This window comes from Arachis hypogaea, chromosome 8, assembly GCF_003086295.3.
Source record: "Arachis hypogaea cultivar Tifrunner chromosome 8, arahy.Tifrunner.gnm2.J5K5, whole genome shotgun sequence".
In the NCBI taxonomy this organism is placed as follows: Eukaryota; Viridiplantae; Streptophyta; class Magnoliopsida; order Fabales; family Fabaceae; genus Arachis; species Arachis hypogaea.
Window position 1 is genome coordinate 17,446,551 of NC_092043.1, and position 24,785 is coordinate 17,471,335.

Below are 24,785 nucleotides of genomic sequence, written 5' to 3' on the forward strand. Positions count from 1 at the left end.
TTGACAATGCTAGTACTAATGGTGTTGCAATTTCGTATTTACTTAGAGACATGGGAGATTGGAATAGGTCAACATTGTTAAATGGGGAGTTCATGCATATGAGATGTTGTGCTCACATATTAAATCTAATTGTTGGTGATGGCATGAAAGAGATTGATAGCTCAATAAGTAAAATCAGAATTGCATGCAAGTTTGTTAGGTGATCTCTTGCTAGGATGCAAGCTTTTAAGAGGTGTGTTCAAGAGGCTAATATAACTTGTAAGGCTAGTGTTAGATGTGCCTACTAGGTGGAACTCTACCTATTTGATGCTAGAGGCTGCTGAGAAGTTTGAATCAACTTTTAGTCAGCTTAGTTATCAAGACTCATTTTATTTGTTGGCACTTGAGTCTGAAGGAGGACCACCTAATGCTAATGATTGAAAAAGGGCACGTGTGTTTGTGAAGTTCCTCAAAATATTTTATGATGCAACTCTTACTTTTTCTGGTTCTTTGAATGTTACATGTAATAATTTTTTCAATAAGCTGTGTGACATTCAAAAAACTTTGAATAAGTGGAGTAAGAGTAATGATGTTGGTTTGCAAAAGATGGCGACACAAATGAAAGTGAAACTAGACAAATATTGGGAGGGTGATGGCATAAATTACTTTCTCTTTGTGGCCGTTTTTCTTGACCCTCGTTACAAGTATGAGTATGTTGAATTTTGTCTTAATCGGGTGTATGGGTTGAATCAAGCCAAAAATATGTTGAAAAAGTTGAAAGATATCATTCATAAGTTGTTTGAGTATTACTCCATGATATATCCCTTTCTGGATGGTAGTTCTTCTGGTTGTTTTAATTCTAGCATTGCCTCTCATGATCATGGGGTTGGTGGTAAAAATGCAAATGAGGAGGAAGATGGCTTTGAAGATGAGTTTAGATTGAGGGTTAAAAAAAAGCAAGGTGAGGTCAAAAGGAATGAATTGGAGAGATACATGGAAGATGATGTGGAGGATAACATTCCTGGTTTTGACATTTTGCGTTGGTGGAAATTGAAATCAATGAAGTATTATGCTCTTGCTCACATGGCTAGGAATTTGTTGGCTATTCCCGTCTCTACCGTGTCTTCTGAGTTGGCATTTAGTACTAGTGGTCGTGTGCTTGACCAATTTAGAAGCTCATTTAGTACTTAAAGCAAGAACTTGAGGACTAAAAAAAACTTGAATTAGGTAACTATTTTTAAATTGGATTTCTTTAAATTATTATGTAATTGTTGTTATTGTTGAGTCTCTAATAATAACTTAATTACTGTTAATGTAGAGCTTTCAGCTTTAACAATATCTAATCAAGCCATTGGAGTTGATATTGTTTACAACAATTTGAGGTTAACATTTTTTCACTAATTATTTATTTGTTGAATTACTTTTAATTAATCAATTTTATATATTGACATTAGTTAAATAGCTAATTATATGCTGGTTTTTTGAAGGTCACAACTCCTCTCTTGAATATGCTTGGTTGATGGAGTGAAGACTTTGAAAACTAGACAAATATTTCTAGGGTTCATCTAGTGTACAGATGCTTGTTGGTAAAGATTTAAAAAGAGTTTTAGTAATAGGACACGTGCACGTTCATTTTGCATAACGGAAGTTGTCACTTGTCAGCTCATGGCTTTGGTATATGCATAATGGCTTGTCAGCTCATGGCTTTGATATATGATAGATGGTTAGCTTGATTGAGCCTAGCCAATGCAGTTACAATAATTTATTATTTTTTTTAGCGGTTAGTAATGGACTGCATGAATTGGTGGGTTGTATTTTGGGTTATTTTTTGAGTTTTTTGTGGAGAATTGGTGGTGGCAACAAAATTATAGATTAGCATAGCATTTAAAATAGGTATAAAAGTTACGATATATTGTACAGGAAAAAATAACATGTGACCTTAATATTAGAGGGAAAAAAAAACGAAGAGATGTGTTGCTACGACTGAGGAAATTTCTCGTTAGTTTACGTCCACGACTTGTTGAGGTTGAGCAGGTGCAGGGAAGGGAAGGGTTGATTCTGACGCTCAAGTGGAAGGAAAAAATAGTTTATAATAATATTCTTTGAATCTTGAATGACTTAAAATTTTTAATAATAGAATTAAAAAATTAAATTTTTCAGCAATTCTTTTTTCAATATATATAACAAACTATCCGTCAGAAAATCATCTTCTATCTTATATCCTATAAAATATACAACAAAAAAAAATAAAAACATAAATATTTAAATTTATAAAATACTTATAGAATACTATTTTTAGCCAAAAGATATTCAATTAAAAATTCAACAAATATAAAGTAATACTAAACTATATAAATAAAAAATTATCTCATTCTACGGTTTAGTGTTTATGATTTAATATTACGGTTTACACGGTTTATTTTTACCACAATAAATTAACAAGTTAATTGCATTATTTATGAATCTAAACTTGATTTTTGTCTCATTGTTACTTCTTCCACTATTTCATAACTTCCACTGAATCAGGAACATTTTACATTCTCCGGAACGATTTGGACAGTTTTATTAAAACTTTTAACAGTTTTATTGATGATAATTTCCTAATTGATATTGGTATGGTCGAAAGACCATTCACTTAGTTTATATATGCGGAGTGGTAATGAATTGATACAGAAAAGACTGGACCGATTTCTGGTAAGAGTTGACTGGCACCAATTCTATCCCAATGCATCGGTTCTTAAACTGTCAGAATTAGGGTCGGATCACTCCCATCTTCTCTTAGACTTTAATCCGAGAACTGAGAGATCTAAATGTGATTCAAATTCCAAAAAAGATGGTGTTCCAATGATAAAATAAGGTAGATTGTTAGAGAGATCTGGCATGAAATAGATTAATAGTTCAGCCATGTAGATGGTGTAGAATTTCACTAATAAAATCTCGTTGTAAAGTATAGTTTCTAAACCAACAATAATTCTTTCATACAAAAATTTGTTTGTTACAAGTAATAAACCCCTAATAATTCTAATAACCGAAATATTTAAACATCGGGTCGTCTCTCAAAGGAATTGTAGGGTAGTGTTCTTGTTATTGGTTATGGACATGTATATTTTGGGGGTTTTGGGATAAGAAACAAGAAAAGAAAATGGCAATGAAATTTAATGATAAAACGGTCTTGCCAAGGTTTGGTGATCAAGGATCTCTATCCTTATTACTAACCACAATATGATAATTGCAAGGATCAATCCCACTAAATCATTCTCTAACTAGGTAAAGAAAAGTCAAGCAAGCTATACCAATCAAAGTCCATAAGTCCTAGCTATTCACTAATTGGATTAATAAGAACTAGAGTCAATGGCTACCAATTATCAATCACTTGGACATTAGTAAATCAAGAGTTTCTAAGTTACCTTCCCAAGCCAAGAATATAAAATCCTACTCTAAAATCCAACCAAACATTTCATCAAACACTTGGAAGGCATAAAAGAAAAGCATAATAAATTGATAACAAGAATGAATCTAACATTAACTAATTACAAGGAATTAACAACAACAATCAAAGAAAACACAATTAACATGAATTACCTCAAATTGAATTAAAAGAAAATAAAAGTAATAAAAGTAGATCCATAACAAAGCATAGAACAAATCGAAGAGATTACAATAAGAGAATAGAAGAACAAGATGTAGAAACATAGAATTGAAAAGTAGAAGTAGATGAGAGCATGAATTAAAACCTAGATCTAAGAATTCCTAAACTAACCTAATTCCTAATTCTAGAGAGAAGAGTGAGCTTCTCTCTCTAGAAAACTAAAACTCAAACTAGATCTAAAGTGTGTAATGTGAAAGATGCCTTCCCCTTCAATCCTTGGCCCTTTTAGCCCTCCTTCCGCCAAAGTTCAATTCCAAATTGGGCCAAAAGCACTTCAGAAATTGCCAGGCACATTTTCACTTTAAAAGTCACGTGCGGCATCGACGCGTACGCATCCCTGGAACATTGTGCGATCCACGCGTAAGTGGCTAGTGCGCACGCGCGTCCATGGGTGCGTCTCAAATCTTTGACTTTTCATGATTTCTCCACTTTGCATGCTTTCTCTTTACTCCTTTGATCCATTCCTAGCCCTTTTCAATCTGAAATCACTAACAAAAACATCAAGGCATCTAGTGGAATCAAAGGAAGCTAAAAATCATCAATTTATAGGTCTAAAAGCATGTTTTCATATTTAAGCACAAATTAAGAGACAATCATAAAATTATGCTACTTCATTGGATAAATATAAAAAAGGATTGATAAAATGCTCTAAATTCAACACAAGATAAACCCTAAAAGTGGGGTTTATCACCTAGCTCAAAAAAATAAAGCGTTGTCGGCATAAGATTATCAGATGGCAGCATGAATACAGATAAGATTCGAAGGTGGAGATTGATTTACTAAAGTCTGAATTTGAGATTGATTTACTAAAGTTTGAATTCAGCCATGTATATCCTAACGACTTTTGGACATGGTGGATTGCGTTAACAGAGATGCTTAACCCGTTGAAGAATGCTGACTGTAATCCTCAATAACTGCTGGAAAGCTTGCAACCAGTTAATTTTTGAAGGTTCTACTTCAATGTCATTTGCCATTCTAGCAAGTTCTGTCAAGTTGCTTCGTGAAATCCAAAGAACTCCTAATTTAGATCATCATCTCCATGAGGCAAACTTTTAGTTTCATTCAATTTGATTTATCATTCTTTCTTCTTTAAGATTTTTCTTTGTTTTTCGACTATGCACCTTTGGATGAATACTTTCAGTGTGTTGTTTTGGAAAATTTTCACCTTTTATTATGCTGTCCTACTTTTAGACATATTTGTATTTCATTTTTCAATAATTAATGAAATATAACCTACTATCTTTGAAAAAAAAAGTAACTGTTACGTGGGTAACCTGAAATAGGTGAATTGGGCTTTAAAAAATGGCCCAAGTGTTACTAGAAGGTGGTCTCTGATTCGAATCACGTCCGAGAGTCACTGTCCGAGTTATGTGTGTGAAAGAATGGGGGTGATACCTGCAAAGACACTCCGATGCCTAAGTCAGAAATGGGTTTAAGCAGGTTTTTAGAGTATTGGAATTTAGAGATACCTGAGGGGTGTCAGTGTATTTATAGTGGTGATCCAATAACTATCGTTGGAGTAGTTCCACCTTTTGGGAGTAGATAACCGTGTCGTTATCTTAGGGTAGTTGAGATATAGCTCCTGAAAGTGGGTTGAGAGATTTTAGGGGCAGTTACTTATTTAAGTAAGTGTGATCTGCCAGCTATCCTTCGAACTCGACTTCTTTGGGAAGGAGTCACGTTGAATCTGATCTCTTCTGAGAAGGTCGGTGGGTAGTCGAAGGCCAATCTTTGGATTTGGCCTTTTTGTGTGTTTGGACCTGGATCACAGTGTTAGATCAAGTATGAACCGTAACCAATTTTCAATTATTGTATTTGAATAAATATTTGGTTCATTTATTGTATTTAGATGATTTGTCTACTTAAAATATTTTTTTATTATAATTTTTGGGCAACATTAACTGTCTCATACATCTATTATTAATACTACAGTGTTTAATCACATATTTAATGTTGACTACATCATATTTACTATATCAACTTAAAAATATTTTTTCTAGCCATATATATATATATATATATATATATATATATATATACGTATAAATATACATATTTTTTTCTTCATTTGGGTCATATACTTTTAGTTTTTGTTCAAGGGTCATATACTCTTCAATGATATATTACTCCTACATCATGATTTTTTCTATCAATAACACCACCTACATCAATCAAGGTCTTCTGTGCAATTGTTTTTGTCTGGGTCCAATCATTGTAACAGCATATTCAGCTCCAACTATCTATTTTAAAATTCTTAAAAAAAATATATACCAAACGGAGCCATCCACCGTTCCAGCTTCAGCAGTTCAGCTCCGTGGTAGCTTTCGTACACACCCTTTTGCACAGATCTCCAAGTTGTTCCCAACATCATCTCTCATGGACACATGTCACTTTTAGCTTCTTTCAATTCAAACATTTATAAATCTTTATACAATGGAATCTGTACACTATAATTTTCTATATTTCTATTGTACTTTTATATTTAACTTCTAATGTTTAGATTTTAATGTGTTTTAGTTTTAGCTTCTTTCAAAAAAAATTCACTAGACTTTTATATTTAACTTCTAATATTTCTATTGCACTTTTATATTTTCATTAGACAAAGATTATTCACTATTAATATGTTTGGATTTTGATGAGTTTAGTTTTTAATGTATTTGGTGTTTAATATGTTTGCATTATTTCTATTGATGTTACATGTTTATTGTATTTGTTGAATTTTTAAGATAAAAATAAAAAATTTGCCAATTTGATTTTTTCATGAATTTCAAATTCATCGGGTACCCGCTACCCGAACCGAACCAATTCGCTCTTAATCGGTTTGGTTTGGTTCGGGTACAAACACAAAAAAATACAAATCCGAACCAAACCGAACCAATTACTTTTTGATCGATTCGGTCCTAATTTTACCTCGAACTCGAACCAAACCGACCCGTGCTCACCCCTACATCATACCTTGTTTTTCATCTATTACTTTTTTACCTTTCATCTGTCACTTTCTAATTTTCAAGTTCTTTTCTTAACAACAACTCCTCACTTTTTTGGATGGTCAAACTCTCTCTAAAATAATTTTACAATTAGTATATTTTTGTGTCGAATTTTCTTAACAAAAAAGAAATTAAATTAAGAATTTGTCACCCTACTCTTGTAAGTTATAAAATGTTTATCTCACTTCTTAAAAAATATATTTACTATAACAAACTTAAAAGTTGAAGAGAAGTCTTAACACAGTTTTATAATTATGTTTTGGATAAAAATTTGATTTATAATTATGTTTATTAGATATTTATAATTACAAAGATTTTAATATTTGTGAATATAAAAATTATAATTTTTTTATACTTTTGAAATTATAAATTTATTAAAATAATTGTGAAATTATATATATAATTTAATAATTAATAATAAAAAAGAGAGGAGATTTGGCAGACTTAACCCGCCAGCCCACCAGCCCGCAATTAGGCGCGACGGAATGGGATTTTAGAACCGCTTTATTAGGTGGGGTGGGGCGGGTCAGCCCGCCAAAAAGCAGGCTTTCGGCGGGGCAGGACGGACTTTTCCGCTTGCCACCCCTATCCAACCCCGTGGCCTTCACTCCCACTTATTTTATTTTTTTACAAGCACATAATGTTATTTTTTTTCCTTATTATGATATCTATTACTTCCATAGATTTTCTTGTAAGAGTGTCTATATTTCATGTTTCAGATCTCAATTTACCTTTGTGAACTAGTTTAATTATCCTCATTCATTTACTCTCATTTATTTGAGAAAATGAAATTTTTTTTTATTTTGCACTACATCCAAAAGTCGATACTGTAATTTTTACTCATTTGATATTGTATTCGAGTCTAACAGCATGTTACTTCCTAACAACGACCTAAATTTAGCATAATATCTTATCTGATTCATGTCATAAAGATTTAATAAAACGTATTATTAATTGTTAACTAGTGTATGTTTTCGTACCCTGTATGGAATAATACATAAAATTATATAAAAAAATTTATTAACAAAATTAAATAAAATATATAGTAATTATTATTATAAATATTTTACAAAGTTATAATTAAAATCAAACTTTCAGGATTTATAATATTAAAATATTAAAAAAATTAGTATTTGGCTTAATTAATTTGAGTTTGTTGAGTGGACATTTCACTCATCTGCTTAAACAACTATTAGGTTAGAATCTCGCCTTATGCGTGTAGCAATCTATTGGCTAGTGGTAAACCTTTAATAAATGGAGTATCAATACGTGGTTAGACTTGGCAGGAGTATCCGAATACGCGGGTACCTGACCCATCCATACTCGGTTGGAGAGGGTAATAACTTGACCCGAGTCAGGGCAAATTTTGCTCAGGACAGGGCACATGGTCAGGTTTAGGGTGTACCCGCCCCGAATATATACATATAAACACTTTTTAGGAACTAGGATTTGTCTCACATCACAAATTCTGTGATTCACAACTTCGGTCCATACTCTATTGCCATGCCAGAGACACCCAGTCATCCTCACTCAAAATCTTCTTCTTCTCGGCTTCACAAAAAAACCTCATAGTTCTCGTCATCATCGTTGCTGATCCCATCGCTGCTTACCCCTTCACAGCTTCCATCTTCCTTCACAACTCAAGTCGCCGTCGCTACTTATCCCGTTACCGTCGCTATTGAGTTTGTCGTCACCTTTTTTCTGCCGAGTCCCTTTTCTCTAGGTAAATTCTCTCTCTCTCTCTCTCTCTCTCTCTCTCTCTCTCTCTCTCTCTCTCTCTCTCTCTCTCTCTCATTGTGAGTCTATTAAGTTTTTCTCTTCTTCCACAGACTCATCACTTAGTTGTCGTTGTTATGAGCCCGAGCATTGCCATTGCAGTTTCATGTGAGTCTGTCACCGAATAAAATAGAATTTTTATTCAAGTTAGACCAGTTGAAAATAGGCATACATGAGATCATTTTTGTATGTAATTTCTGAATTTTCTCATCCAAATTTGATTTATGTGGTTGAGTATTTTAGTATGGCGATCATTATGGTTTCGTTACGAGACTAATGTGATAAAAGTTGCGGTAAGTTCATAACTAATATATGAGACAGACCAGATTATTAAAGTAATTAAGGAAACAACATTCAAATGTGTGCATAAAGTCTTGAGATTGGAAGAAATCCTAAAATTTTCAGATAAAATAGAATTTTTATTCAATCAAATGATGATAAATAATTTTATTGAATTAAATTATATTAATGTGATCATTGGATGATAAAGAATGCTCGAAAAATAAATAAATAATATTTTAAGAGAATAAAATATTAAGTATTCATTTCAATTTACTTTTTTAATCAACGACAATAAATATCTTGAATTAATTAAATTTTTAAAAACATTATATACCCAAAATTATTTCATTTAGTCAAAAATCTTTTGAAAATTCAATGGTTCAATTAGAGGTTGATTACTGAGAATTGAATATAATATTTTTAAATTTGTATTTTCAATAAAAAGATGTACTTAGTTTTATCCATTCTAAATAATTCTATATTCACTATTACTTATCTATCTAAATAATTCTAATATTGATAGAATATTATTTTTTGATGCAAAAAATTTAAAATATATTTATTCTATTTCAAAAATCAATATTCGTATTTAACTTAGGATTTCAACAAATATGGCAAAAAATATTATATTTTTAGTTAAAAAAGAAAAATATCTATAAATATATTTTTGTGCTTTAGCTTTAGATTTTTCAAAAAAAATTGTCAAGTTAATGGAATCAAATCATATTTCTATAACATATATAAGAATGTATATTACACATAAATAAGAAATATTAGGTGTAATAAGAACAAATATATAAATTAAAGTAAAATTTAAAAAATAAGAACCAATAAAATATTGAAGAAAAAAAATATAAATAGAAGAGAAAAAAATTATTAGACAAAAAATAATTTAATAAATTTTATGTGTATATAAAAGAGGAATAAAAAAAAGATATACAATATCTTATTTAATTTAGCAAGATTTATGGAAATAAACACATAAAATAAGAGAATAAATAATAATAATAATAATAATAATAACTAAATATCTGAATTCATATAAAAAATAAAAAGTAATAAAATAATAATAATCCATCATAATCTTAATTTTTTAATATAATTAATTAATAACAATATAATTAATCACCATAATCTTAATCTAATCTTTTAATATAATTAATTCTAATTAAGTAATAAAAAATTAAATATAAATATGTCTAATATAATCATATAGAGAAATAGTAAATTTTTTAATCTATATATATATATTGAGGACAAAACGTCATTTTAAAATAAAATTATTATTATTAATGACATATAAATATTAAAATTGTATTAATGCATTAATTAAAATATATTATTAGAATAAAAAGTTGCAAGAATGAAAATAACTAAAATTTATTAATTTTAATTAGTTAAATTAGCATAAAATAAGAAAGAGAAGATTAATCAGGTTAAATGTAACACCTTTTCACATAGAGCTATATGCTTAAGCCGTATAACAAAAGTGGTGTGGTATTACGACCTCTAAAATAATATATATAATAATAACAATGAAAATGAGATAGCATATTAGGAGCCCTGAAAAACGGCAGAAACAAAATCGCAAAATAAAAAGCACAACGCTCAGAAATACGAATTACTTGCGTGAGAAGAAAACTAAAGTTCGTTAACATATATATACTAAAGACAAGAGTAGAGGGCCAAGAGTACAAAATATCAAGCTACTGACTTAGCCTGCGAAGCCAAGACTGATCGGAGAATATTTACATACATATATACATGTTCCGAAATCTAAAATACATAGATAAAATGCTAGTTCTCCATAATCCTCTAAGAGGAGCAAAATAAACGAATATATAAGAGGAGATCTATATATACATATATCAAAAGAACAAAAGAAACCCCAAAATGAAACTACTTCACTGCAGGAGCTCCAGACGCCTAGCGAGGTGCCGCTCGACCTGCATCTGAAAAATAACAACACAGTATGGAATGATAACCGGAGGTTCTCAGCATGGTAAAGGTATCACGCATATAAAATATAAGATCCTGGAAATGTCAGAGACAATCCTAAAATGCCATCCCTCGGATATAAAGTTTAATGAACTAAAAACAGAAGCCATAAGTGGGTGGTCATCTAAAGGTTCTCAAACCTAACTAACTTAACTTGTACCCTAAACTTCTCCACCTTTCCTTCGTTCCTCCATCTCCTAAAAGTTGTACTGACAAACAAGCAAAAAAAGGCAAACACAACTAGTTCACAAGTAATACAGATAACAATTATAACATATAGCATATTATAATCACATAGGCAATCCCATATAGTTCACAAATAAGCAAATCAGACAATATGCACATGATGTATGCCTGTCTTATGGCTGATGAGTCTCATCTGTCGATTATTAAGCCAACCCGACAAGTCCGGTTGCTAAATCCTTGGACTATCCCCCGTCGCGCATCCCCATGAGTCTATGCATAGCTTTTTCTCTTTTCATTCATAATTCATACATTCATATATATAACTTTACTCAATGGGGGTTACCATTCCCGGAAATTTATACTTGCTCGGTCACCCTTACGACGTGGGGTCATCAGAATGTCGAGTCTCAACCTGGAATGCGTGGTGGCAAGTAACAGTACTTTCCCAGGAAAACTCGTATATCAGATAACATTGAATGCATAAGCCTCATAAGTATTTATAATCATTGTAATCTTTGCATAACCATATCATATAAGCCATGGTACCATATACACTCTAAATATACACATTTCCATATTTAATTCATCACTTCTCCCACTTTACTTCACCCCAAGCTACCTCAATTTCCTAACTCCACCTTACTACTAGAGTTACTATTATGATTTGGGGCTAAAAGAGTGAAAATAGAGGTTTAAAAGTTTGAAATTAGACTTAGAAACACAAAATCCAGTTTTTTGTTGAAACAGGGCCCACGCGTATGTGTGGGTCACGTGTACGCGTGGGTACGCGTTTAGACCAAGACGCATACACATGCCTCATCTCACGTACGCGTGCAAACCAGGCAGAATCGTCTGCTCGCGTACGAGGAGTTTCGCGTACGCAGGCAACCCGGGTCACGCGTATGCATGGGCGTACATCTTGGCCCATTTCGCGTATGCAATTCCCCTTTACACATACGCATGCGTGTCAAACATAACCACATGGTCGCTTAAGGGTGGTTCGCATACGCAAAATCTCATGCCACGTGTACGCGTGGGCGTATGTTTTATTAAAAATTTTGCTAAATTTGAAACTTACAGAATTTCACATTTTGAACTCCAAACTTCTGACGCGCATAACTTTTTTGTTTTAAATAATTTTTCTTCCGTTCTTCAAACGGCGTAAACTTCACGAACCCAATTTTCATATAAAATAAGTTTGAAATCATTCAGGAATTCGAAAGCTAAGTTATGACTCGTTGAAGTTTAGCCAAAAAACAATTTTACACAAAACCTCAAACCTCCATTCTCATCAAGTGACCTTTCAAAAATCAACTTACAACATTCAAATTCAGCTCTAACACATACAATATCATCATAGCAACATTACTTCACGTTCAATCACCACCATCGAACCCCAATTTTTAACAATTCTAGTATATTAACTTCATACCTAAAATAACATGATCATCTATAATCCATTTTCCACACAAATCCATTACCATCAACTTGCCAATCATCATTAACTTCATACCTAAAATAATAAAAGCATTAATAATAATAAAAAACAAAAAATAAAGCTCATATTAAAGAACGTTAGAAAATAATAATAATAATAATAATAATAATAATAATAATAATAATAATAATAATAATAATGTTAAGGAATGATGTTGCTGCTTTAAGTTTTTAGCCTCTACCTTTGGCCATCATTTTTTTTCTTTCTTTATTTTTTTTAAATTATCAAGTCATAAAAAAATAGAATAATTCAAGAAAACAAAACAGCAAGATTAATGGTAACTATAAATAAATCAAAATACATAGGAGAAAAATAGACTATTATATGATAGAATTAACATGGGTATATTTCATCATTAAATAAACAAAGTTAACACAAACAAAATTATATATACGTAAAGATAAAAAAACAAAAGAAAAAAGAGTTAAAATATCCAAAATGATAAAAATATTATTTTTACAATTTTATTCTGTCATGTTTATATATATATATATATATATATATAACAATAAACTTCTAACTAAATTAATTTGTATTTATTATATTCAATTAATTGATATACATAATATTAAATTATATGATACTTAAATATCTAATCAAATCAATTAGTTAATATAATTAATTTATTGTAATGAATTTTATTTAATGAGTTAAAAGAAATAAATCAGAAAACACTCGCAGAAATATGTCACAACAACTTTATCATTAAGTATAAAAACCCGATTTTTATATAATAGAATAGATGGTTTAACAGAATTTTTGTCTTTTGTGTGGACTTAAAACCATTTAGATAACCAAAATATTTGGTAAAAAAAAATAGTCAAAATTAATCAAAATTTATCTTATTTAACATTCACTAATTATTGCTAGAATTAATGTATGTTAAATAAAATAAATTTAATTTTTTTTTCTCCCTGACATTATGCTATGTAACGTAATCAACCTTAAATATATAAACTTTAACTTTAATTTCAAAAAAAATATTAATATGTTTTGATTACAAAACACAATATATATATATATATATATATATATATATATATATATATATACGGAAATTTCATTAACATTATTAGGATAATAATTTATAAACTTTGAACTTTTCTGTTAAGAGTTTTAAAAGCTTTAAGGATTCGTTGATTATTACTTTTCAACACCTAATATTAAGAACGTTGAGGTATCCTTTGTGGCAGTCAATGACTCAAGGAATGGACTTATATATCGTGATCCTAGAGGCAGATTCGATCGGTATTTCCTAAAGATAGTTGGCTGAATAGTTTTTTTTTCCCCCTTTCTTCTGGACGGAAGCAGTAGCTTAATAGTTTGTGTTTTTGTTTTAGCTTAGCCTCTAAAGTTTCAAGGTGCATACCAAAAACGAGGTTTAAAAAGATATGTAGCAAATTTGAATAAGAATTGAGTCTTTTTGCTCAAAATATGGAGTGAAGACTGAAGAGTAAGCAACTAAGGGAAAAAAAAGGAAGGAAAACACTTCACTTTAGTTGAATACTAGAATCCAATCAAATATAGAAGCAACAAGTAACTATAAAAGATTTGACTATTCCCAATTTTTCATCAGCAACGATTTAGACTTTAGAGACAAATTAAAAGGAAAATGAATGTGGTGATTCATACGAGATTAAAATTTATAACTCAAGGAGAAAAATGCCTTTGAGTATAATAATTAGACCCTGTGAAGTTTAGAACACCTAATAATTCAACCCATAAATTAACTGTTTCATCCTTTACCACAAGGTGCGGTATTTCAAACAATAGAAACCTATTACATTCAACAACAAAAAGCTACAACATCTATGACCAATAAATATCAAAGAATTGAATTGCTTTCAAAGAAGAAAGACTATCAGATATAAAACGGTGGAAGAAGCATCCATCAGGAGCCTCAATTCTACAAATGAACCATGTTGTAATTAAGCTAACTGAGAGACTTGAGGTGGAATATCTGACATCTTGGAACGTAAGAACCCGGTTTTGAAGCCTGTTCAAACTTCTTGGTAGCAGCTTCATTTTCCTCTAAGTTAATTTGTTGGAAAAACTTGACCCACCAGGATGAACTCCTCATCTTAGCCTGAACCAAATGCAAATCCGTTAGTATTTGTTATCCATAATTTACAGCATTAAAATGTTTTACACAAACATCCAATCAGATCTATAAGTGATAATGATGCAGCAAGAAAACCGCAAATAACAATAAAATGTACTTACCGCTCTTCCAAATTTAGAAACATCTGCAACCTTAGCCTTTTGGTTGCCTGGAAGACCTATATTTACAAGTATTATCATTTATCAGATACAGATGCCAACATGCTAAAAAATTCAAATACACAAACAATTCCACCAAGAAAGACTAAAATGTATGATTTTTCATATATGCTAAATATTATACAGGACACTATCTTCAACATATAAACAATTCTGAAGATAACATATTCTACTTTTAGAGCCAAGTTACTTAATTCTGTTTTAACAGAAAAGGAATTTTTACAAATACAAACTAGTTAAGTGCACTTACCAGTAAATATAACAATGCCATCTCCTGATACCCTTGCTAAATCTGGAAGAGTCTTGTTAAGGTATCTAGGAGACAAGAAATCAAGGGCATCTGAAACAATTACAAGAGAGAAAGATTTTGGCCTGTATGGAAGAGGGAACTTGATATCGGCCACGCGAACAATGCCTCTGCGGATTAGTGCTTTGCAATTACTATCAGCATCCTCTATGTCATATGGTTCTACACCCCAGGCTTCAGTTTCTTCCTCTTTCAGCAATTTAGATACCACATAGCAAGTATCAGGACCAACATGTAATACTTTATGTAGGTTGTCCCCATATGCTTTCTGCAAAATTGGAATTGCTCGTTGGACCTCATCAGTACATAAATACTCACCTGCATTCGGAAAAAAATATGTCATTTCAAAATAGAAGCGAAAAAAAATTAGAGTAGCAAAGATTACTGAATGAATTTGAAGATGAGCTATATTGAAAACTACTGAGTTCATCCACATGATTCTTCCTTAGGGTATAATAACAATGCTATTATCATAAAACAGGACTACTACAAAAACAAGATGCAGATCACTGAAGCAACCCACATTAGGAGAAACACTTAGTTACATGAGATCCAGATAAGGCCATCAACTTAGGTAATATCTTTATACTGTTCATATTAAGTATGAAATAATCAACTATAATTAATCTCTTATGCACTAAACCAGAAACAACTGCTAACTAGAGTGATGCACTTCTTAAAGCATAATGAGTTTGTAAAAAAGTTAATGAAATGATATTTAGTTAAGAGACATTCATCAATGGGCAGGACGTAACCTTAAGTGGTCCTTAACTACGAAAATGTTAATTTTTCCACAAAGGTCACACAACCAATAATAAAAGGAAAAAGAAAAATCATAAGCGACACATTTAATGCAAAACCGAATCAAAGAGTGATTTGCCATGATATTTTTAACAATTAGGCTACCTGTACACTAAAATCAGCCACATACAAATACACATTGAAAATAAATTAAACTACACATATGTAGTTATACACAAATACATTGGTGGCTGATTTTGGTGTACGAATAGCATTTTTCTATGGTTAATGGCTTAGAAGAAAAAGGAGAAAAAGAAACAACAGTTATTACCTTCGACTCTGTTAACAGACTCTAAACGGCTACCAGATCCACCTATAGAAGGAGAAAGAAATGTAGCTTATAGTAACTGCCATATGCGCATAAAATAGGAAAGCAATAACTGTATTGAAGTGAGAAACAAACCTGATCCCTTGTGTAAATAGAAAACGAGAAAAAGACCTCCCTACACAAGTTACAAAAACAATAGCTATTAAAAGAAAAAGAAAAGAAACAAATTACATATACACATAACCTCCATCACTACGTTAATCTAATTACCACTTACCAGGACTATGAGGCCAACCGACAAAACTGGCGAAGACTTTGATTTGGAAGATGAAAACAATCCACTTCCGCGAGATGGATTCACCGGTCTCCGCGACATCTCTTTCTGAAGATAATATCAACTCAGAGTTCTGAATGTTTAATCGGTAATCTGCAAAAGACGCAGATCAGGTGCGTATAGAAATAGAAGCGTGCGTGGCAACTACGTCAAAAAGAATGAAAATAAAGAACTGATTGAAGGTTGCATTACACAGCTCCATAGGAAGCTGGTTCATTATTATGGATCCGTACACGGGTGTCATCTTACCAGCTAACCCTGTTGCGGGACGTGCATTATTATGCCAAACGCTTTCAGTCTCAGAGGCAGAGCCTTAGAAGTTAGATCTCAATTTAGCGCGTTTTGTCTCTCCTCTCCAAACACACTCGCAATTTAGAGAATGCTATGGCATTGAGAATTAGTGAATGAGTTAGTATTCACTTCAATATAATTTTTTTAAGGAAAAGTATAGATAACCAACAATATTTTTGAATAATATGCAAATAATATGAATTAATAGGATTAAAAGAGTATATTTAAATTAGTAGCATTAAATTAAGGTGTAATATATTTTTATTTTATTAGTATAATCATTATCTATCTAGCATTTTCTTTTTTTTAATTTTATATTGATATTTTTAATATGAAAATGAATTTATACAATACAAGAATATCCTTTTTATGAATTATTTAATTTAGTTTTTATTACATTATTAATATAAAATAATTTTATATAGATAATTAATTAAAAATTTATCTAAATCCATAAATTTAATAAATGAATGTGTAAAATATTAAAATTAAACTATTATTTTTAATATAAAAATAAAATATTTACAATACAAAAGTTGTACAGAAAAATAATGTATGTAAATTTTTTTATTGTTCTGCTATGCTTTACCAACGGAGCGCACATTATATTATAGGCTTTTATTTTTTTAGAGTCTCGCTAGGAAGATAATGATTTATTTGTATAATGTGTATAATAGATTATATGAGTTACAAAATGAACATTTCTTATATTATCTAGAATAATTATTCGAGTACTAAGGATAATAAATATCTTTTCAAAAAATTAAACTCTTGAATTTTTGGATTTAAAACTCTAATACTATATTATGATACCACTCATCCAAAAAACTTCAGCTAATAGAAAAAAATAATACTAATAGTTATATCTCTAATACTCCCTAAACCTTCATTATACATATTATACAAATATCCCATTAGTTTTCATACTTTCCCATTTTATTATTATTATTATTATTTTGGTTCGAACGCACTTAAAAATAGATGATGCACTGATACTTCAATTGTCGGTTGTTAGGTGCTTTGTACTTGTAAGTTGCAACAAGTAAGTATCTGCTAACCAACGATGCCCAACCATTGGATTTATAGATGGACTTTATGTGGGCCTCCCTTGATTCGTTAAGCTATTCAATCTCGGCCCAATAGTTGTGGCCCAAAAATAACAACGAGAAAAGGTACTAGAAGGTGAAAATTTATTGATCGCGATGAGAAGTAGCTTCATGGGTTCATCCGTTAAAAGAGTAGGTGAAACTAAAAGAGGTTTTGCAAGTTTGAACTGCAATTTTACAAGTCGGTGAAAGAAAGAGAGAAGAATAAAAGCGAGCGAAGATAGCAGAGAAGGATATGTGGAAGAAGAAGAATCGTTGATCGGAAAGAAGAGAGATGAAGGAGGAAGCAGGGAAAGACAAAGACAAAGGCGAAGAAGGTCCTAAGCTTTGGGGAATTTTCCTATTCGCCCTAATTGGCGCCACCGCCACTACTTTTGCCGTGAGTTTTCCGCATTCTTTCTCTCTCTTCCAATTTCAACTGTGCCCCTATGCTTTTCCTTTTTCGCAATCGATTTTAGGTTTAGATTCAGTTGAGTGTATTCCTTTACTTGTTCCTCGTGATGCCTGTGGTCTTAGAGATGTGGATTTTGATAATTCTGTTTTGCGAAACGTTTCGATGTTTTGTGTTATCGTTTTGCATGATGGTTGAAGAGTTATTTTGCAGGTTGGTCAGCTGCGGAGGACTGTTGATTGGTTCTATTTGCAGGTATTTAGCTCGTTTGTATTTCGTTACTTTGTAGAGATCAACTTGTTGCTGCATCAGTTTACTAGAGTGAAGATAAATGCATTTTGATGTTTGATTATACATTATAATGATTGGATGAGTTATTGCCTTATTGGCGAATCAATTCGTTTTTCCTACTGCAAAAAAGCTTGTTCATCTGTGTTGTATCCCTCCGTATAAAAATAAATGATTCTTTGACTAAATTAATACATTTGAAAATTAACATATAAGGATGCAATTTTCAAATACTCTTCTCAGTTTATTCAAAGAAAAAGTTATTTCGAAACAGAGGAAGCATTAAATTGTGCATTTGTCTTTGTATTTTAGATTATTTGGTTGTACTTGTACTAGGACGTTAGGATTTTATTTTATTCCACACTGAAACTGATATTGTATGCTTTTGATCACTTTGTTGTAGTGGTCCAGGTCACAATCATCTGCGAAAGGACGGAGTGGTGGTTCTTTCCGAACAGCATTTCAGGAAGAAGCATGGAGGAGACACAATAAACGGATGCAAGAGGAGTATGAGGAGGAGATGGAAAGAGTGGTGAGTTGTTTTTCTTTCATACTCAAGTTCTCCTTCTGTATAAACTGCGCTTTGCCTTGTTCAAATTTGAGATATTAAGATATTTATTTTATAAAAAATGTTTAGGCTGAATCACAATAATTTGTGAAGAAACAAGTTTTACTGCTTAGTAATAAACCGGAAATAAATGCAAATTTTAACTTGCTTAAGTATCAGTTGGCTGGTTGTCCTATACATTGCAGCTTGAGCCAGTAGTTAATATTTTTAATCTGGTTTTATTTGTAACTGTAGGAACGAATAAGGCGTATGCAAAATGTGTTTAACAGAGAAAGAAATAAATACAGAAGAAGCTATGAAAGCTGGAAGGATGGTGGACCTGGTGCGTATCATCAGCATTTCCAGAGAGAAGATTGGTATTGGAAGACTGATACATCCTTCAAAGATCATAATTGGAGGACAAATTATCGAGAAGCTTCTCGAGAGAGTGGAAGCTATGCGTTGTCACATCACTACTCAGTTTTGGGTCTTGACAGGTACTCAAAGAAGTCTTAGATACTGGCCCATGTAAGATGTAGTTTCAGGGGGACACGGTTTTTTCCTTGTAATAGTTGTTTACTTATATTGCTGAAGGAACTACAAGGTAGTAGTTCTTGTTACAGTTTTGAAAAATTATGAGAGTTTTGGTGGGAGGAAGAAAATTTTTTATGGTTACGCTGATAACAAAATGGTTATATGGGATAGTACATCTTTATAAGTACTATGAACCAGGAAAAGTCAGTGAGGACCAATCTCAGTTTAATTGCTCTGTGTTCACAGACCAAGTCTTAAACAACTGTTATATTTTGATATCTGCTAATAGTTGCGATTTTCAAGATCAGTATCTGTGAGTTGTTATTCTTCTGTATTACTACCATTGGCCATTAAAATTTAACTTTCCCTTTTATGGATCAGGTTTAGAAGAACTCCATACTCAGATGATGAGATTAAGGTGACTTTCTTTTGGCATGAGCTTATATTGCTAATGCTAGGATATTAATGTTAGTGATGTGCTTGATTTTATCAGCTACTTACTATATCCATCATGCTCGTCTTCATGGAATGGATGTTTCATCTTATTTTATTTTTAGCTTCTTTACATTTATCAACTGCTGTCTTCTCTACATAGAGAGCTTGTAATTTTTATTCATGCTTGGTGTTTGCATGACTTCAATTCTAATGTCAATCTTAGAAACTCACTGTACTCTATACTCTGTAAATATGTTACCTTAAATGTCTCAATTTCATTTTGAAAACTTCCCTATTCATTTGCAGACAGCATTTAGGACAAAGGCAAAAGAGCATCATCCTGATCAGAACCAGGATAATAGAGGTAGGTGACCAACTTATCTGTGTAGAATCAATCTAAGACCATGGTTCTAATCACAAATATGTGTGTGAAAATTTTGCAGAAGCTGCTGAGGCTAAATTCAAAGAAGTGATGACTTCATACGAGGCCATAAAACATGAACGTAAGAATGGGAGTATGTAATTGTCCTGGGACTTGAAAGGATGCAAGGTATTTTTAATAACATCAAGCTAAAATACTGTGCACTAAATTTTCAGCTGCAATTTCAGAATAGGGTTTTTTTTTTTTTGGCGCTTATAATTCATAGAAGAGTTGTGTATTTAATTGATTGGAATTCCAATCGGACATGCAGTGCCCATGTAACATGGTTTAGATTCTGAGGAGGAGGTTGTGTGCGTAAAAATAATTTTACTTCCTTTGTAAGTAGGCATATATTATTACATAATCAGAGCATTTCTGTTGGGCAAATGACGTGAACAAATGAGATTCAATTTTACATGAATGTCCTGAATGCAAATGTGGTTCATGGATGTCTTATTTGCATATTTATATAAATTGAATTCAATCGATGTAAATCGAATTCAATTTATTCGAATTAGTATGTATATTAGTAAATTGAATTCATTAAATTCGATTTACTATGAAATACCATTTTATCGAAGTAGCCCATGGCCATAGGTAAACCGAATTGATTGGATTCGACTTACTACATATACATGTAAATCGAATGTATATCGAATTGATTGGAAAGTCGTTCTGTTTCTTCCCCTTGAGTAAGTAGAATTTGACAGATCTTTAAAAAAATAGATCTGTGTTGGAAGTTTAGGTTGTACGAAGAAATTCTGGAATTGTAGGCAGCACGATTCCATTGGGTTGGCAATCAAATTGCCATGCTCCTAACGCCAGGCAACATATAGGAGCCTTACTGCCTTTGGAGGGACGAGTTGTTTTTATACTCTATTCTTACTTCTAAATGAATTTAAGTAGTTTATCTTCGTTTAGCACTTAACATAAAAATATGCCTCAGCTTTGTTCTTGTGTGGTCTGAATTTTGATCGCAGAAGACAACTGTAAATTTTGCTGTCTCACTCTTTTCCATATTTCTATTAAATACATATTGCATCCAGCTTAGAAATAATACATTTTAGTCGTCTGAGGTGAGGAGTCAATGATATAATTTAAGGGTTTAATAGGGCATATGATAAATTTACTATTAGTAAAAAGCTTTAAATATTTTTATTTAATGACTGCAAAACAAATGCGATGAAAATTTAAATTTTTTATATTTTCAATATTTTTTAATTTGTAAATTTAACATTCGTATTCTGTTTAGGGTACAAGATAGATAAATAATTCATAATTTAAATAGGATTTAGCTAACTAGTCTCTTAAGAATACTAGTTAAGGTATTAGTATAATTGATAACTAAAAATTTTAAGTTTGTAATGTATTTATTTAATAAGAAATGTATATAAGTTAGAAAAATTATCAAAGTAACCTTAATTAGTATTTTTAAGACATTTATTAACAAAATTCATTTAAATAGTGGGATAAACTTTTGTCATCAACATTTATGCGGATTTCTTGTTTTGGTTTTAAAATTCCAGATTATATTTTTTCCAGATTTTTGAACTCCAAAGTACGGGTTCAAAACCCTCTTTTTTTTTGGGTCAGGAACCAGGCCAGCAACCTGGCCCAGAACCAAAGAAGAGCGACCTTTTCAACCCAGTTCTCCTCTTAAGCGATTTTTTTTGTGTGGATTGAAATCCCAAATCTATGTTTCCTATCCCACAAAGGATAATATCTCAAATTTATGTACTTCCTGAGGTTTGAAATTCTATACAATCTACAGCAGGGTTCTTACTTGGGGTCGAGTTGAAGTTTTAAATTTAGAATGATTTCTTAGGGCTCAAAATCCTAAATAATTATATATTAAGTTGGTTCAAATTTTCAAAAAGATTTTTTTTGTGATGAAAATTCTAAATTTATCTCTTTAGGACTTTGAAACGTTAAGAAATATATATTGGTGAAATCAAAACCCCCCAGATTGTTTTTTTCTAGGGTTTGAAACGTTAAGTAATTTATATATTGGTGAAATCAAAACCCCCAGATTGGTTTTTTTTAGGGGCAGCAACATGTATTTAGGGCTGGCAATCTATAAAAACTCACGGGTATTCAACTCAAACTAACCCGTTTAAATAGGGTCATTTACCCTACCTGTTGCGAGTAGGGTAGGGTATGGGTTTAGAGTATACCTTATTCTACCTTACTCGCATTTATATATATATATAGGATATACCTTATTTTATCTTACTCGCAATATATATATATATATATATATATATATATATATATATATATATATATATATATATATATAATGAAGAAAGTGAGTGTTGAATTCATAATCTTTTTTTTATAAAAATTTGAAATAATTATTAAATTAATTGATGATCATATTATTTATAATTTTTTGTTAGATTTCTTTAGATTTAATTATTTTTATTTTTAATTTGAATTTAGTTTTTTATTTTTTATTTTATTAATATATATGAAATTTGGAATTGTTGAATTTTATATTTGGTTGAAATTTTTTATTTTTCTATAAGTAAGGTAGGGTTTATAATTTTAGGGTGCGGGTAGGGTTAGGGTTGAGAAATTCTCAACCTGCAGATAGGGTAGGGTAGAATTTTAAAAAGTTTTCAACCCGCGAATAGGGTTACATTTGAGTCCAAACCCTACTCTACCCTACCCATTGCCAGCCCTATATGTATTCTACCCGCGCGTACCCAATCTCATCTCACTCGGTATGCACCGGGTAGAGTAGGGTGCGAGTAGGGTTCTCGTGTGGGTTGGGTAGAGTGTGGGTTGAGTCTCAACCCTACTTGACTAACCTGTATGTATATGTTATATACTTATATAAAAATATGTTTTAAGTGAATGTTGAACCAAAGACCTCTCACTAAATGTAAAAGATCTTTCGTCATTAAAAAAATATCATTAATTGATAATTTAATATTTTTTTTACATCAAGACAATTATATTTTAAATTTTCATCAAGTTAAATAATAATATTGCATCTTTTTTTGTAACCCGCAGATAGAGTCGGATACTCGCGGATTAAGAGCAGGTAGAATTAGAGTTGGAATATTCTCAATCCGTGAATAAAATAGGGTTGAGTTAATATAAAAATCTCAATCTGTATGTAGGATTAGAGTTAACTCCAAATCCTACTCTACCCTACTTATACTTATTGTTACCCTTAATTTTTTCAGATTCTAACTATGTGGTCCAAAATCCTCATAGAATTAGTATATTTCATGGTTTAAGTGTTTAACCTCTTAAGTTAATATACAGAATTAGTATATTTTTAGGATGGGTTTGGTAAAGTTTTTTTAAAAGGTGCTTGTATTTTTTAAAAGTATAAGTACTTCATTTTGCATTTGGTAAATTAAAAAGTTCAAGTGCTTATACTTGCGACTTTTAAAAGTTAGGGGTACTTTTGAAAGCACCTAAAAGAGAGCTTTTCAAAGGTAGTTTGTGTTTATCAAAATTAAAAAAATATATAATATAATAAATATTCAAAATTATCATTATTAATTATTAACATCAGATTTTATTTATTTTTCCACACATATTTCCAGCCATTATATTGCCATTGAAATACTCATATATTTCTAATTTCTCAAAGTTATCTTCACAAATTCTAACACAATATTTGTATTTTTTTATTTTTTAACTTAATCTTCACAATTTCAACACAAATACATCTTTATCACGTATTAGGTATGAAATTTTATTTATTTATATTATTTTTTGTGGTTGTTTTTGTATTTTTTAGTAGATATTTATTTTTCTCTATTCTTTAAAACGTGAAAGATATCTGATTTATAAAAATCAATAATAAAATTTTCATACACCAACTTCATGAACATTAGTCAAAATTATAATAACAATATATATATATATATATATATATGTATATAATTTTACTTGAAATATGTATCTCACTTTTTGTGATTTGTAAAAGTGAGTCAATATATATAGATAGATAATGGACGTATCAGTACTAACATTGGATTACATAAGTTTTATTATTAACTAATGATAACTTTATTTATATTAATACAGAGAGTAAATCAAATAAATATTTAAATTATTGATCTCTAAAATTTGAAGAAAAAAAATTTTCGTTATAAATATGTTTATTATAATTTTTTTAATTTTTAAAAACTGTTTTACTAAACATAATTATAGACTTGTGTTTATTAAAAGTTATTTTTAACGTGATCGCCTATCTTTTAGAAAACAACTTTTATAAATTACTTTTAAAAAATAAAAATTTTACTAAACTAAGCCTTTATTCTAATGTTTACGTTTTATTTCCCTAATATTTTATTTGCTGTCAATGATATATGTATGTTACTTTAACATACTTCAAAGAAAAACATTAGAAGACTAGAAAAATTTATTATTTTTAGTCAATTGATAATATTTAAAAATATAGA

The 24,785-nt window shown here is 30.8% G+C and overlaps 3 protein-coding genes across 4 annotated transcripts; 2 read left to right on the plus strand and 1 right to left on the minus strand.

Annotated features, from left to right (window-relative positions):
• Positions 1–585: 585 nt before the first annotated feature.
• On the plus strand, positions 586–1,170 carry LOC140174673 (zinc finger BED domain-containing protein RICESLEEPER 1-like). The gene has a single exon (XM_072200162.1). The coding sequence runs from the start codon at positions 586–588 to the stop codon at positions 1,168–1,170; it is 585 nt and encodes a 194-aa protein (XP_072056263.1).
• A 12,786-nt stretch (positions 1,171–13,956) lies between these two features.
• Positions 13,957–16,771, minus strand: LOC112706396 (probable pectin methylesterase CGR3). Of its 2 annotated transcripts, none has more exons than XM_025757692.3 (7): positions 16,595–16,771; positions 16,289–16,438; positions 16,147–16,186; positions 16,015–16,056; positions 14,886–15,260; positions 14,579–14,634; positions 13,957–14,441 (listed from the first exon to the last, which is right to left on the minus strand). In XM_025757692.3, exons 2-7 carry the CDS (start codon positions 16,385–16,387, stop codon positions 14,289–14,291), a joined length of 765 nt encoding a protein of 254 aa, XP_025613477.1. In that variant the 5' UTR covers positions 16,388–16,438; positions 16,595–16,771; the 3' UTR covers positions 13,957–14,288. The 2 variants fall into 2 exon arrangements, with proteins under 2 accessions (XP_025613477.1, XP_025613478.1); XM_025757693.3 differs by having other exon boundaries at positions 16,289–16,489; positions 16,595–16,684.
• Positions 16,772–17,827: 1,056 nt separating this feature from the next.
• On the plus strand, positions 17,828–20,807 carry LOC112706397 (uncharacterized). Its single transcript, XM_025757694.2, has 7 exons — positions 17,828–18,121; positions 18,347–18,388; positions 18,825–18,953; positions 19,224–19,465; positions 19,884–19,920; positions 20,244–20,301; positions 20,381–20,807. The coding sequence occupies exons 1-7, from the start codon at positions 18,017–18,019 to the stop codon at positions 20,458–20,460; spliced, it is 693 nt and encodes a 230-aa protein (XP_025613479.1). The 5' UTR covers positions 17,828–18,016; the 3' UTR covers positions 20,461–20,807.
• Positions 20,808–24,785: the final 3,978 nt, after the last annotated feature.

Bases quoted from the DNA above. Each gene is read 5' to 3' on its own strand.
- LOC112706396 (XM_025757692.3), bottom strand. From the start codon at position 16,387: ATGTCGCGGAGACCGGTGAATCCATCTCGCGGAAGTGGATTGTTTTCA. The intron at 16,187-16,288 runs GTAAGTGGTAAT...TAACTTGTGTAG, and splicing joins CGGTTGGCCTCATAGTCCTG to GGAGGTCTTTTTCTCGTTTT. The intron at 15,261-16,014 runs GTAATAACTGTT...TTCCGAATGCAG, and splicing joins GTCTGTTAACAGAGTCGAAG to GTGAGTATTTATGTACTGAT.
- LOC140174673 (XM_072200162.1), top strand. From the start codon at position 586: ATGGCGACACAAATGAAAGTGAAACTAGACAAATATTGGGAGGGTGAT.
- LOC112706397 (XM_025757694.2), top strand. From the start codon at position 18,017: ATGAAGGAGGAAGCAGGGAAAGACAAAGACAAAGGCGAAGAAGGTCCT. The intron at 18,122-18,346 runs GTGAGTTTTCCG...GTTATTTTGCAG, and splicing joins CCACCGCCACTACTTTTGCC to GTTGGTCAGCTGCGGAGGAC. The intron at 18,389-18,824 runs GTATTTAGCTCG...ACTTTGTTGTAG, and splicing joins TTGATTGGTTCTATTTGCAG to TGGTCCAGGTCACAATCATC.